The 16,426-nt window shown below is 37.0% G+C and overlaps 1 protein-coding gene across 1 annotated transcript; it reads right to left on the bottom strand.

Moving 5' to 3' along the window:
• Nucleotides 1–2,305: 2,305 nt before the first annotated feature.
• LOC147624366 (uncharacterized) lies at nt 2,306–4,555 on the bottom strand. Its single transcript, XM_086819351.1, has one exon. It carries the CDS (start codon nt 4,327–4,329, stop codon nt 2,515–2,517), a length of 1,815 nt encoding a protein of 604 aa, XP_086675477.1. The 5' UTR covers nt 4,330–4,555; the 3' UTR covers nt 2,306–2,514.
• Between the last annotated feature and the right edge of the window lie 11,871 nt (nt 4,556–16,426).

Genomic DNA, 16,426 nt, shown 5'->3' with positions numbered 1-16,426 from the left:
TAATATAACAAGGATGTAAACATGACACATACAATAAATGAAGAATATAAACAAAACTAAGCACAGAAATCATGAAGATAATAAAAAATGTATCACTAATTTTTATCAAGATTTTAACTCACATCTAAGGTGCAATTTTGTTTCAATTATTGTCTTATATATGTGGAAAGTGAGTTGCTTTTTTTTTTTGGCTTAAAGATTAACCATAGATTGTTTATAACTTTCGACCAAAACCACAATATATTATGCTTCTTTTTTAGTGAATAAATTCTTATAGAAGACATGTGGTAAAAGGTAACGAAAAACAAGTGAAAAAATCACTCAGGTACTTAGAGAGAGAGAGAGAGAGAGAGAGAGAGAGAGAGAGAGAGAGAGAGAGAGAGAACTATAGAGGACCTTCACTTCCCCTCCTCTACACTGGTTTCAAATAGTACTTCAAACTTCCTCTTTGACTCGTATAAGCACAAAAACACTCTCAATAAAGGCTTCCTTGCGTTGCAAGGCAAGTCAAGAAGTGCACATAAAGACTTTGTGTTCTAACGGCTACTCTACATCTATGTATATGAAAACATGTCCTAACAACTACTCTTTCCATCTTCGTATATATGGGGACTAACAAGCCATCAATACCGGATGACAGTAAACCGGAAAACCCAAATCAGTTCACCTTGTATGAAAGACATGTTGACACTTCCATATGAAAAAAAACTCCCAACAATTCTACATGGTTGAAGGTTTCAAGAAATGAATTTCAAACCCATTGCCGATTCGAGTTTGGACATCCTTCTCTAGACTTGCTAGATGGCATGCCAACTCGTAAACAATGTAAGTGAGTCTCTTTTAGTGATTGACATTTATAACAAGAATGTGAGAATTGCTCAATGCAAACATGGCCATGGTTGTGGACCATTGTACATGAAAATGAAATTTATAACTCTGAGAGGTGTTCTTGTCTATTGGAGCATGGAAAAGATGGCATGAGAGTGATTCAAAACTTAAGAGGGGGTAGGTTTTCACAACCTTAGTAAGAGAAGGCGGTGTGAGTAAAATGTCTTAGCCAAAAAGAAAGAGCACAAGTCCACTAGTTTAGAGCATTTTTAGTAAAACCTACAACACCTTATAGGAGGAGGCTGCAGGGAAAGGGGCCAATAAGGAGGTGGGTTTGAAAACCCTCATATTCCTATATCCCAATAAAAGAGCACTTTTTTTAGAATTCTTATTGTGTCAAAATTTGATTTGTTGATAATGGGCATAATACTAGTTTCTGAATGCGAGCTTTCTAGCTCACTTGTGCGCTTAATCTTTGAACTGCATGAAAATTACTTCAAATACTTATCAACCTTCAAATCTCATAATTCGGGCTATCTTTTAAGATGTGAAAAAAACATAGATTCATTAACTTTTCGAAAGGATTTTTAAGCAAAAAAAAAAAGACAAAAAAGTGCCACAATGCTAGCCCATTTACCCCAACATTTGTTTGATTTTTCCTTAGGTCACTTTTGGCATAGAGTTGTAGGGCAATAAGGTTTTTTGGAGAGTTGCAAACGTCCTACAAATAAAGAAATGGTCTCTCAAATTAAAATTTTCAACTTTTATAATAGTAAAATTTGCATGTTTAAGTGGTATGACATAACGACAGTTAGGTTAATTTTCACAAAGCTTTCATTTAAAAGTGTGAGGCACATAATTAATCTCTCTATGAGGGTTCGAGAGAAGTTGGGTTCACTTCATCCCAAGGTAAGGTGGGTTCACTTCATCCCAAGGGCGATTTAATTTAATCAGCTTTAAGTTATGGGAGAAAGAAAGCTGCCACCTTAGGATTTTTCGGAAATAGTTATGACATGAAGTAAATGTTTCAATTTATGGAGAAGGGTTCATGTAAGGTGAAAAGTGCACTCTAAATTTTTTCATTTTTTTGGCTTGGCTAGAAATTTTAAAGTACACTATTCACACACACTAGATACTAAAGTAACTCTCCCCCGATGTTTTTTTCCCTTTTTAAAACTTTTATTAAAAAAAAACACCTCAAAGTGCCATGCAGTTGTAAAGCACAAAGTGTGTGCATGATGTACAAGGGATTTTTGGAAGCACCCAATAAACCAGGCAACCTAGGGGGGGTAGAAGAATTAAAAATCATAAATAAGAAAAGAGTTTATTTATGTGCCCATTTTTCGATTAATCATGCACAGATCTTAACAAAACATCCCCAATATATATATATATATATATATATATATATATATATATATATATATTCCAGAATATATTATATATATAATTCGAGAACATGCAATTGCAACGGTACAAGGGCAAAAATCTATGCACAAATCTTCGAACCTCTTTACAATTAACAGATAAACTGGCCTTTCAAACCTGATTAACCTGTAATTAACGTCTTAATGGAAAAGCTAAGAGAATCGCTGCATTAGAACTGGCAATTTATGAGAATCGAATCAAACTGCATACAAAATGATAGGATTAAGGGCTTCATTGACCATAGGATAGCAATTTAATTTATCGAGAGACAGACTGCAATGGCTTGGAGAGGGTTGTGATGGCCTTGTAGCTTTTGGAGGAGAAGCCCAAACAGCCAAGCAAGCCCTGTTTGTATGGAAGAAGGGTCCTCTTTCTGAGCTCTTCTGTGTGGGCTCTCTGCATGGTGTAATGGACTGCATAAGGGCCCTTAGTTGCTTTGTGGGCACTAAGCTTTCCTCTGCTGCTGTTGCCTGATGAGGATGAGGATGAGGATGAGGATGATGATGGTGTTGATGGCAATGATGGCAAATTAGAGCTAGAAACAGGTGAATTAACACCCCTAACCTTTGCATTATCATCCATGCTCACACCTCTACCCTTTGCATTACCATCCATGTGAGCACCTCTTACCTTTGCATTATCATCCATATTAACATCATTTGATTCTCCCATAGAGCTGCTGCAGCTAGAGCGCCCCGAGCTTCTCAGGCTAGTTGTGTTGCTACATCTGCCAGCTTCTGCAGGTGGATTATTGGTGCTTCTTCTGTGCAAAAACCCCTTGAAACTCCACCTCTTTGAACCCTTTGATGAACTAGAGCCACGCTTTGCATTAATCTCCTTTTGAATAGGATGCTTAACATCCTTAATCCCATCCATACATGAATCAGTTGAGCTTGAATTAGACTTGGAAGAATGCTCATCCCAGTGGAAAATTCTCAAGGGAGAAGCAGATTGAGTCCTTCGATGATGCCCATGAGAGGCCCTAGTGTTCTTCTTGGCACCCTTTAACATCTCCTCCATAACTAAATCATCACTGTCGCTTGCCATCTTCTCCATAGCTGCAAGAAAAGGATCAAACACCTTGTCTGCAGGGTTAGAGATCCCACATAGAACCCCCCCGAGGCCGAATTTCCGCGGGGAGCGAGGCGACTGAGGTGCTGAGAGAGAGGTTAATGATCTGCAGCTATGCTTGAGCTCAACTGATTCATCCTTGATAAGCTGCCTCACAGATATCATGGGATTGTCGAGGCGAGGAGGGGGTCGGAGAGGTCTTTCTTGCTCTCCATAAGCAGCCTCATTATGATTACTGCCATAAGCAAGCTCATAATTAGGCCCAGGGCTACCATAAGCATGCTGCTTAAAAGAAGATGATGATATAGGTGTAGGAGACATGGGGGGTTCTTCCATCTCAGAGAAACGCGCGCTAAACTCAAACTCTGAGCTACCGGAGAGCAAAATGGAGCTCGAGTCTTCTTCACTATTGCTGGCCTCACAATTGGCCCTTGCTTTAGGAGTCCCTGGTTTCTCCTCCCAAGCAAAGGGTATTGCAGATGCATAGAAATTCCTCCTACTGTAAGATGCATCGGCAACCTCTATTTGTAGCCTTCTATGATGCCTTGCAGCATCATTCTTCACTGGCTGTGGTTTTGGGACCCAATTGGAGATACTATCATCCTTCATTTGAAGTGATTTTGGAGTGCAATTGAGGCTTTCACCATCCTTCATTTGCAGTGGTTCTTGAGCCCAATTGGGGCTACAGTTATCCTTCATTTCTACTGTCTTTGGACCCCATTTTGGGCTGCCCATTTCCTGCACTTGTGGTGTCCTTTCAGCCCAATTGGGGCTCCCTCCATCTTGAATGTCCTGCATTTGTAGAGTCCTTTGAGCCCAAGTTGGGCTTGTGGGTGCACTGAAGTAGAAGCCTTTCATTCTGCTTGGGCTTGAGGGTGCACTCACAAAGGGAGTGGAGGTGGTGCTAGAGATCTCACTGTAAAGGGATTGATCATAGTGAAGGTCTGGGAAGGCAAATCTAGGGGGAGAACCAAGGGTTGGGAAAGTGAGTGTGTCTGGCATGGTGGAGCAGGAATACAGCAGGAGCTTCAAGGGCGGAGGTGAGGGAGGTCTCTGAGAGAGAGGGGGAGGGGGGGGGTGTGAGAGAGAGAGGGAGAGAGAGAGAGAGAGAGCTAGCTAGATAAGAAGACAAGAAGCGCAACCTGTGAATAAGAGAGAAAGTGCAACATTTTGACAATTTTGGCTGCAGAAGAAAGGGAAGCTTGATAGGAATAGAAGTGTAGATTGACTGTTGTAGATGACACCAGCGCTGATTTAAATGCATCGCCACCTACAACAAAAAGAAGGAAAATTTATGTGATGAGACTCTGCTCGAGGCGGCTGCTCATCGAATAATTAATCTGCCTAAGTAAATTCTAAAGTATATTTGTACTATATTGTATGATTGGGGCAATCTTGCACACATTGGCTAATGAGAACAATTTATTATATCTAAGCATACACATTTAAAAATCTTGAATAATTTAATATCAAAACATAATAAATAATATGTTGACTAAAACATAGGCATAGGATAGGTTTTAATATTTGGAAAGGGACCGGTATTATAAACCTAGGGTATGATTAAATTAAATTTTTTAAAAAGGGTACCAAAGCTTGACATGATTATTATATGAGCAAGGAAAGCACGCATGGGTTGGCAAACCCAGTATTTGACAAGATAAAAGACAGGGACGGATCATTGATTATTGGTGTGGAGTTGTACTACGTAGAAAGGATCATTGATGAATTAGTGTAAATCATAAATGGTTAGGGAAGGATAATCGGTGGTTAGATTAATGTAAAGAAAGATAATCGATGGTTGGTTAGGATTAGAGGCTCTATAGCTGAAAATTGAAGCCTTCCTAGGGCATCAAAACCCTAGAAGCCTCTTATTTGAAAATTTCTCTAAATTTTACTCTCTTTTTATCGAAAGCCCCAAGCTAGAAGCTACACCACTCACATACACAACCTTATGATGTCACGACTCGAACCCACGACCTCTTGGTTAGGATGGGTCGTGATCAGTTGAGCCACTCGGGAAAGTGTCGACTGACCTAAATTTAACTTTTTAATATTTAGTTAACTTTCTAAGGTCAAGCTAGTTTATGGCCTTCAAATTTCAGCCTTGCTAGCCCCATGGGACTCCTTTGGTCGCATGGCGGCTACTTCTTTGAAGAAGAAACACTCCTTTCCATCTAAAGGTGTCCCCATATTTTATTTCACAACCTATTCTACCAGTCTAGCAGCAAGGCTGAGCAGTTTAGGATGTTTTTTTTAAAAAAGAAAGAAAATCAATTAATTAATTTATGGAAGTGACTTTCTAAGGCCGAGAAATGGATTAGTCCGAGTAAGGTTCAAAAATGAAAAATTGTGGAGTTTCAAGTTGAGATTCCAGTTTTTTCAAGGTGTGTTTCTTGCTAGCGGCGGTTTGATTGTGCTCTTCAACCAAGCATTTCTTAAGAAGGCGAATGCTGGAAGGGCCAAAAAAGCTGCGATCGCTTTCTCTCAGAACAATTGGTGGCACTAAAGCTTAGGAAGGTGATTTCTCTCTAGGAAGAATAGATTTCTCACTATCTTTCTCTCTCTCTCTCACACACACATTAATTGCTAAAAAAAAATGTTGTATTTTGCAGACGGAAGGATTCCGCCATCAAAGATGACTACTATGATGATTCATGGCTCTGGGCAGCACCTACCAACCACATGCCAGACGGAAATGTAGGAGGTATCAAGAAAGGGGCTCTACATTATCTTCCTTTCCTCCTAGTGCCATAAATGACATGAACATGGGGAGGACATCCTTAGGGTGCTACAATCCCCATCATCTCATTGCATGTATTGCTATGGAGATGGACTCCTTATTGATCATTGATAGAGTAATGAGCATCAGGTAAGAGCAGTGATAGATTAATGTAATTGCTTAGGATTATTGGTGTATTAATGTAATCGGGTAGGGCATCAATCTTGTAATCTTGTATTCATGGATTATGAAAGAAGAGCAAACATGGGTTATTACATTAATGGATTTAATAAACGTAGGATTAACATAATAGACATTGGGCACATGGATTGCAAATTTTTCGCACGTGTTTGAGGTTGTTGGGCGGCCACGTTGGATTCTACAACTGCCCATAACAATACAAAAAGGCCACCCATAAAGGGGCGGTGGGGGTCGCTTTCGCTCGTGTGAGGTAACCCACACAGACAGTTGTAAAGCTTTTTAATCCGGCAATGGGGACCAGACCCTCCGTGCCGGAACGTGACGGAACGGTTGGCGCGTATTTTCTCTCTCTACCAACCGCTTACCTACCGCTACGTACCATAACGTGAGCCATGGCAGAAGGGAGTACAGAAATGCAGAGCGAAGGTGTGGGCCGCGACGCGCGTACGAAGCCTTTGTCGGATGAAAGGACGGAGTTGGCCGCCGGCAGTGCCGCAATGGCTGCTAGCCGGCTTTTGTCAGGTTTTCCCTCCGATCGAGGCTGCCGCCGGGCAACTCCGTCAGCTGAAGTTGTCGGGAACCAACCCTCACGATCAAGCTCGGATCCCCACAGGCTACCTCTTTCTCTGTACCGCCACGTAAGGTAGCCTCACGGTGGCTCGTGTCACATGTGTGGATTATGTAGTATGGTATATATTATATTATACACATGAAGATCTACAACCTACCATCCATCTCAATGCTCATATAGAGTGTTACTACACACGTGTGGATTATGGAGAAATTATAATATATACACATGAAGACATACATATCACATACCCAAAAGATACTAGACCTCAGCAATGCATTCCCCACCTGTTTTTGCTAAACATTCCATCACTTTTTTAACTCAACGTGGGCATTGGTCCCCCACCACCATTACTTTCACCTCAAACTTCTTAAAAAATTCTCACAACTCACCCTAATAGTGGCTTCAAATTGGGGGAGTTTTGTTCAATGCATGGAGTCGCCTCCCTCCTCGTGTACACTTTCCCCACCAACATCACTCTGATTTTTTGTCGAAAACACGTGAGTTGTGTGGATGCTTCAACACTCGCCTTAGTTTTTGAACCCAAGATCTCTTGATCATGAGTGTTATGCATAAATCACTATGCTAGCACCCCCCCAACAAGCGAGCGAGCGAGAGAGAGAGAGAGAGAGAGAGAGAGAGAGAGAGAGAGAGAGAGAGAGAGAATCTGGGAATTTATTCACCCATATAATGATCGTTTTATCCTCTTTTTTAGCACTACATGCCTATACTAATCCTTTAAGGCCTTTCATAACACATGTATCATGATCACAGACAATTAGCACCAACATTGCTTACTCCAAGTAGTCAAAAGATTAGACTGTATCAAGTTGCCATTAGAAAGGTAGCCAGATGAATGAATAGTTGTATTGTTTTTCTTTGGGCATCTATATGTATCACAGACAGTAGTTTGTGAAAGAAATGTTGTAGGCATCTCATATTATGTGCTTCATGTGTAGGGTTGGTACGTTTTTTATTTAGCATGCTCAATTAGACTTTCATGTATTGTGTATGGGTGTAATGTTTCTCATTTAACACCCTATCTCACACCACTCATCATTATGTACATGGTAATTAGGAAGCAAGACATTTATACATTGGTCAAATGGGGGGCTAAAGGGGATACAAGGCTCACAGCATGTAACCTCAACATATTTTATAAATTAAAAAATCTCAAGTATGCAAAAATAAACTTTAATAGAAATATGTAATTTTATAGGGAGAGGTTTTATAAATAACCCTTAAATGCATGTGCCATGTTAAGTTTTGATGAAGTAAATTTCCTTAGACATAAGGAGGGGTAATTTGTATTTCCAATGAAGTTGCTGGAATGTAACCGTCCTTCAAGTGAAACTTGGATGATTGAGAGACCTTTGTGACCTTTTGCATGGATAGGCTTGTGATGTAGTAAGAGTTGAAGAGGGGGGAAATACATTGTGCTTAATTGCACAATTTCTATTCCTTGATGACAAGATTTTTTTACATAGTTTTTCATTATTCTCATCATCAACCAACTCAAGTGAAAAGTTTTGATAATTAAAGAAGTTTGTCTTAGAGGCCAATGTAACCTAAAATATACATTACTATTTGGTAATTACTCAATCATTCAAGGTAGAGCCTAGCCTCCTTACTAAAACCCGTTCAATCATTCAAGGCAAAGCCTAGCCTCCTTACAAAACCCCATTCATAATGTTTTCATATTTATGGTAGTGTAAAACTAAGATGGTAAATTCATCAAAGTTTACATATTTATTATAATGTGCTACTTTTGAGAGGTAAAAGTAAGCTCTCTTTTAGTTTTCTTACTTAGCGATATCATAGCTCCAAGATCAAGCTCATTCATTATAAATAAACACTCTTGTCGTGTATAAAGTCACAATAGTTACTTACTTTTAGTTTTCTTACTTAGCGATATCATAGCTCCAAGATTAAGCTCATTCATTATAAACAAACACTCTTGTCGTGTATAAAGTCACAATAGTTACTTATATGTTATTTTACCTCTATGAACATGCTTTCCTTCTACGCTATCTAAAGAAAATAATACCCTTCACATGAGGTTGTCCATTCACATTTAAAGAGAAGTGTACTCTCTAGAACTAGAGCTTCGTCATGAAATAGTTAACTAAGTGCCCTCTCGAATATTATTATTTGGTTGAGATTCGATTCCCAAGTTGTTAAGGTTAAATAAAAAACCATTATTTACATATAATGAGCTTGAATTACAATTTAGTTGAGATTCAATTCCCAAGTTATTAAGGCACACAAAAACCCAACATTTAAGGATTTGTTTTCTTGTTTTTTTAAATCTAGAATAAAGTTACATAACCATGCTCATATGCCTGCTTTTTTATAATGAAGTGACAAAAATTGATTGGGACCTTATTGTCTCATGCAAAGGTAAGCACATGGACCAAAGTAACAAAAGGGTTTAATATTGTGTAGCAACCATTATCTTTTAACTTCTTTATTGGGGTTTGCTTCACTAAAGGTTAAAATTTGACTAGCACACGTGACATTTTCCCCAAGTCACTTTCTTGAATGAAAAGGGAAGAGAGGAAATGATAATAGCGCATTTCATGTCAACATGCAGTGTGAAACTTATAAATTTAAGATGTATTGTCCAATGTATTCAGGACATCATACTTCTCACGTAATTTGGCGTTATGATGACCAACCTAAAAAAATAAGTATTCCATCATACTTCTCACATAATTCAGCATCATAATGACCTATCTAAAAAAATAAGTACTTATTATTACTTTAAATAAGTGAGAATATATATTTTAGGCTAATTAGACAAACTTAGAGATTTAAAAATAAACATTAGATTTGTTTCCCTACAGCATGGCTTGCAAATGAGCCTCAAATATACAATAACGTCAAGGCAACAAAATAATTGAGTAAATGGGTAGCGATGAACATCATTTAATGTTTCAAAATGATCATGGCTTTGATGCACTTGTTGATTAAAGTGATGAACATCAATAAATGTTTCAAGAATGATCAGATATACAACAATCTCAAGACAACAAAATAATTGAGTAAATGGCTAGTCACTTAATGTTTCAAGAATGATCATACCTTTAACACACTTGTTGAATCTTGATTATATCTATTTTCCATTAAAATAATAACGATCATGCCTTAAACACACTTGTTGATTATATCTATTTTCCATTTTGTTTAAAGAATTTCCACATTAACACATCTTTGCTCATGTGGGAGTGCAAAATCGCAAAACTATTCTTGTGCATGTGCAACAATACATCCTTTAGTTTTTTTCTTGAATTGTAATGACTTCTCTATATCTCTAATTTATACCCAAGTCAACATTGAAGGATAAAAAGGGGATTGCATTTATAATAAGCACATGCTTATGAAATATATCCACATGAGTGCTTTAGACTTAGAACTCAATATTTCATAAGCACATGCTTATGAAATATATCCACATGCTTATGAAATATATCCACATGAGTGCTTTAGACTTAGAACTCAATACTTACACCAATATCAAACAAGCCAAATTGTCAATGCAAAATTCTCATAAAGCTAAGTTCCTTCTTTGACCATCTCAAATCAATGTGTTTCTTATGCCACAATGATAGATGTAATATAACCTAGACTTTTGCTAAACAACATAAGGATCCAAATGTAACTTCTAACCCCACCATTTAAAATTATATTTTAAAAAAAGTCTATATCCAATGCAATTTAATACTTTCCTTCAAGTACAAGATCATGCATTAGTTTATGTTTAGATTCTACAACAATATCATGTCACACCATGTTAAGTCATTAGATTTAACAAAGTTATGTATTTTCTCTCAAAAATTTCCCCCCAATTCACATCAATTGTATGTCAAAATAGTGCTCTGCATATCTCACAAGATTATTATCATGAGAACTTCCTTGTGAATCTCACTAAAGAGGAAAACTCACATCATTGTTTTTCTTGTCTAGCCCTTTTTATGGTACTTCTAGTATTTTTATTTCTTTTTACAACCTCAAAATATTTAAATTCTTTATCAAATTATTTATGTTTCAAAAAGGAAAGTACTGAATGTACCATTTTCATGATTCCTCGAAGGCTTATCCCCCCAAACTCTTCTTCTCCTCTCAAAATATTCCCATATTTAAATCCTTAATCAAATTATTGAGCTCAAATGTTTCAAAAAGGAAAGTACTAAATGTACCATTTTCATGACTCCTCGAAGGCTTATCCCAAACTCTTGTTGTCCTCTCAAATACTCCCATATTTCATAACCCTTTTCTTATAGATGTACCTTCCAATTCTCTATCACAAACATCATAGTGACATGCACCAATCACTATGTGCCACAAATAAATGTGCTCTGATAAGGAATTAAGATGAGTTTACAACACCCCCCCTCCATTTTCTTTATGCTCTTTCGATTTTAGTGATATAAAAAAATAGTTTTGGCCATTATTCAATTAAATACCGATCGTGTGACACAATGGATCATATTAAAAATTTGTAATTTCTTCTAATCTTTTCATATGCATTTTTCTACTAACCTTTTGTTAAAAAGATCCATGGTTTTTATTAGAGTTCTAATAAGATGTATGTAAGCACTTGCACGAGTTATAAGCTCACTTCCAACCTACCCAAGATGTTGTGAGTTCAAAGCTTGACACGCCTTGAAAAAAGAACATCCATTCACTAATGTTCCATTATGATAAAAGAACATCCATTCAAATGGTTTTCAGTAATTTTTCATTATGAAAAAAGAACATCCAATCAAATGGTTTCAAGTAATGTTCCATTACGAGGGGAAGTTTTTACACACCTTATACTACATTTATGGTTGGGTGGTAACATGGTCAAACTTTGTGAGTTAATGGTTTTATCATGTTATTATGTTTTTTGATATACCATCACATTTATGGGGTGGGTGGTAACATGGTCAAACTTTGTGAGTCAATGTTTTTATCATATTATCACGGAAGGTCATTTCACAAAGTGTAAAACTTTTGAGTGATTCATGGCACTGACTATATCCAAGTTAAGTTGTGTGTATCAAGTCAATGCCTAGATAGAACATGAAAGTGTAAAGTGAGTGTGTTCAAGAGTAACAAGCATTAGAGATGGAACATTTCACTCATGGAAACAAAATGGAAGCCATTTTTTAATGAAGAACCAAGAATCACAAACTTGATTCTCAAAATTGCTGCGTCTCATGGTGATGGTGATTTGAATAGAAGATTTAAGTTTTTATTCTTGGGTAATAAGCTACCACATTTATTTCATGTGTGGTAACATGATCAAACTTATTGAGTCCATTTTTTGTCATGTTATCCTCGAATGTTATTTCATATGATGCAAACTTTTTTAGTGATTCTTGATCCATAGTATTTCAACCTTACATGTCTCCCTTCTGTCACCAAAAGAAAGTAATAAAATTCTTTAAATACATCATTACCTAAGGCGTGTTCTTGAGATTCTTTGTGAAAATTTAGCATCACTCTCTAAGCTAAGGATGTTCATAAATTATCAAAGGTTTAGATGTGCCACCATGATTAATGACGCGTCAACGGTAATGATTCTATGGTGAGAGCTTTGTGGAGATTTATCTTGCTGAATATATATGTATGTATATACATACATACATATGTGCATGCAAACATACATATATGTATGCATGTATGTACACATACATACATACATATAGTGTCAACACAAAAAATGAAATATTCAAAGCTTAAGTGGCAAGTACAAAAAATTAAAGCTTAACTTGTAAGTGCAAAAAAACATTTTATGAGTGCTTCTTGCTTTCATAAAGAGTTAAAATCTCTCTCTCCCCCCCCTCTCTCTCTCTCTCTCTCTCTCTCTCTCTCTCTCTCTCTCTTTCTATCACCCAATGTGTGGTAGATTGGTCAGCTCATGGAGTTGTTATTCAACACGTCTTGTGTTCAAATCTCACTCCCGTCGGATAGATCATATTTGGTCTCTTGGGATTGTTCCTACGACGTTAAAAGAGAATCTTCTTCTTCTTCTTCTTCTTCTTCTTCTCTCTCTCTCTCTCTCTCTCTCTCTCTCTCTCTCTCTCTCTCTCTCTCTCTCTCTCTCTCTCTCTCTCTCTCGTGCTTCAAAATGATATATACATTAGAAAATTTCTTCATTTTTTAAATTTTAATGAACATTTTACAAACTTAAACTTTCTTATTTTCTTTTATAGTGACTATAGATATAATTACCTTTGATGGTCTCTGTTAATTGGGAGAAAAGATGTTTGATTTCAAATCATGCTAGTTTTTTAAATGTAGAAGCTTCGCTCTAAGGTTCTTGAGACTTGTATATAGCCTTACCTTGCTAAAAACATCTTACTGATTTATTCAATGTATTAGAATCTAGTTATTTATTAAAAAAAGTGGATGAAATCATTTTCATGTTTGGGAAAATGTGAATGTTTTCTATTTATAGGTTTATAGAATCTTATATGTCTCAACCATATTAATTTTCCTTATATTTAGTTATTTTGATGGACTATGATTGAAAAATGTATGCAGTACAAAAAACTCAAATATTCTATTCAAATATTTGCCATCATCATGATATGCAAATATTTTTATAATGAAAGTTAGTGCCCCTTAGTTTTTAGTTAAAAGATTTCATTTTGTTTCCATCCCATTCCTTGACTATTCATCTCTAATGCTTGTGCCTCTTATATACACCTAACATTTCCTTAAAAAGCTTTCATTTTGTTTCCATCCACAACTTCTTACACTAAAAGGAATTTTACTGAAAAAACCATAAACACGTAGTATTGTTGTTTATAGTTGGATTAGACAACTATTATATCAAAATTCAAGATGTGCAACAACTACTCATATGGTTCATTGATCATAAATAAGGAATAAAAAATCCCTTAAACCACATGGAATATCAACAATGTAAAAATGTTTATCTAGTTATTTTCTCTCAAAATGGATATGTTTTCACTAATAAAACATATGTCGAATATGTTATCAAATAAAACCTCTAGATTCAAACAACTTAGTCATTTTTATCATCACGATTATTTCTCATACACCTATCAGTTGTTGTTAACTCATTGTTAAAGAGTTTCTCCTCTAGTGTGACTTATCCAATAAAACCATAAATCTAGAAACCATTCATATATATTTCAATCCTTGATATTAGGTAGATAAAGTGAATATATCTAATGTGTTTAAAGGCTGGAGATCCCAGCCTTCCTTATTTTTTATTATGATATGTGATGAAATTATGTTAACCCCATTTTTGGAGGTTAACTAGGCAAACAACTATGGTAGGTCCCATCAAGAATTATTTTTGTTACCAGAGTTGTGGACAAAGTAAGGAGTTTCAAGGGATACAAGTTTTTGATGCTTTGTAATGATATCTGGCCAAGGTAGATGCTAGCCACTTAATGATGGTTAATTAGGTAAATGGCTTGACAAGTTTCTTTAAGTGTTGTAACCAAGCCATTGTACTTGGATGCACCTCCAAGATAGTTTCTCACTAGTATTTTTAATCCCCACAACATCCATTTGATCCTGTAGATTTTTGATCCACGTGGTAAATGCTCCAGCATCTTCTCCTTTAATAAACTTCTTAGAAGCAAGTTGGTCTGATTACGGGTCTCATACTTATTCCTTAATATGGTCCAAGCCTCCGATGCCTTAGTTGTGTGTTGAATCAGAGTAAGAATAGAATCACTTACACTGGTGATGATGGCATAAAGTGCATCAGCATTGTGCATCTTCCATGCCCGAAGAAGTGTAGCATCTGCATGGAAGTATGTTCACGCCATTGTTGGGGTCGAGGGTTCCCACTAGTTCAGCATCCATTCCCAGAACAATTTCTAAAAGCTCATAAGATTCTAGAATGACATTAGTTCAGAGAGTGTAGTTTATCCTATCAAGCTTGCCTTCTGTGAAGGCTGGTGGACAAATGCACATGACTAGTGCAACAAGCAGCAGAGCAGTAGAACAAAGGTAGAATCTATCACTCCTAGTATTCTATACAAAGAAAGACTAGACTTTATGCACTATTTTTGCTAAAAGCACGTAAGATCTGGTACCATATAGAATATAGAATGCAGAAAGATACATAGTAAAATTTAAAATTTTGAGACAGGCATAATGTGATGGTGTTGTCCAACCATGCGCTCTCAAGTAGAGCTTAGATAGCAATCTAGATAGACTCTGGGTGGAGGAATTGCTAAAAGTGTAGAGGGTGTGGATACTCAAAAGCATTGGATAACTTAGCTTATGATGTCCATATATACTATGTAGAGGTGGTGTGTGTGGTAGATGCATATACAACGCGGATATTATGTGGCATAGACACACCACCCTTAAAACACAGCCAACCGATCACCCACTAATAATGAACCCATACATCGGGCGCCCCAGCAAGCGCTTACACCCATGACCATCTCCTAACCCATCAATGGTGGTCACAATAATGATCTCATCGGCATCTAAGCCAGGGTTTCCACCAAAGACACATGCACCAATGGCTTCTCCTCATAATGGTAGCCTTTACACTATATTTTGGCTTACTCGAGTAGACAATAACCCATGAACCTATGTTACATGGAAAGCCGATAATATTGTGGCATGTAGTTCTATTGCTATTACGAGGGCTGGAAACCCAAAGGTTCGCACAAGTATCATTCCCATTCTTTGTGGTGGTCGGCAGACACATCTGCAAAAGGGAATCCGTGGATGTGTACCAAACATAAATGTGAGATACATGCTGAGAGGCATTTTGGCATACTCTTGGTTGCCCTTTCCTCATCCACTACATCATCTACAATTTCTTCTCAAATAGGATGATTTGTGGGCTGAATTGAGTTGATTCTTATATGGTATGGGCTGACTTGTAGCACCTTATTGAGCATTCATTTGTTCCACATATGAGCTTGGTAGTAGCCACAAAAAAGCACAATTAGAAAACACACCACATGTGCATGCAAATGAAACCACTCACACATACTTCAAAGGAGATAGATTGTAAGCCAAGGAAGACTAAGCTTCTGGGGGGGCCAAAATATCCACTTCGAGATAAGGATAGAGAATACTTCTACTAGTTTTTCCCCCTTAACCGCGCGATGTAGATTCCCTCCTTGCAGCCCTTATCACTACCCTTCACACTCAATACACAAGTCATTAGGCCCAAAGAAAGTAATGACTAGGCATGAAATATATTTTTAAAAACCTTAACCATGATGCAGACTCCCTTGTTTGGCTTGTGACCCGTATCAATACCCTTCACACCACTCAATACATAAGTCACTAGGTCTCAAGAAAGTAATGACCAGGCAAGAAATGAATCAAAGCATCTCATCAAAAATATGCTTGGAAGAATAAATCTTACAAAAAAAGTAAAAGATCCTAGTAAAAAACAGAGTAATCCCCTTGATTATGGCAAAAAATCAAGAAGATTAATCTAGCCCTTATCATCCCAAATTGAACCCCTAATGTTGTAGAGCTTGTTCTTCTGATTCCAATGATGGTGGTCTTGAATTCTCAGATTTAAAAGTAGAGTTTGAAATCACAAGATACGATAAAAAATAGTGCTTGCTGATGGTGGAAAGAGACTACTATGTAGT

The sequence above is a fragment of the Cibotium barometz genome, chromosome 25 (genome assembly GCF_041138505.1).
Source record: "Cibotium barometz isolate CiBa-2024 chromosome 25, ASM4113850v1, whole genome shotgun sequence".
In the NCBI taxonomy this organism is placed as follows: Eukaryota; Viridiplantae; Streptophyta; class Polypodiopsida; order Cyatheales; family Cibotiaceae; genus Cibotium; species Cibotium barometz.
This window is presented reverse-complemented; position numbering and strand designations above follow the sequence as displayed.

Excerpts from the sequence above, each read along its gene's own strand:
- LOC147624366 (XM_086819351.1), bottom strand. The coding sequence starts at position 4,329 with ATGCCAGACACACTCACTTTCCCAACCCTTGGTTCTCCCCCTAGATTT.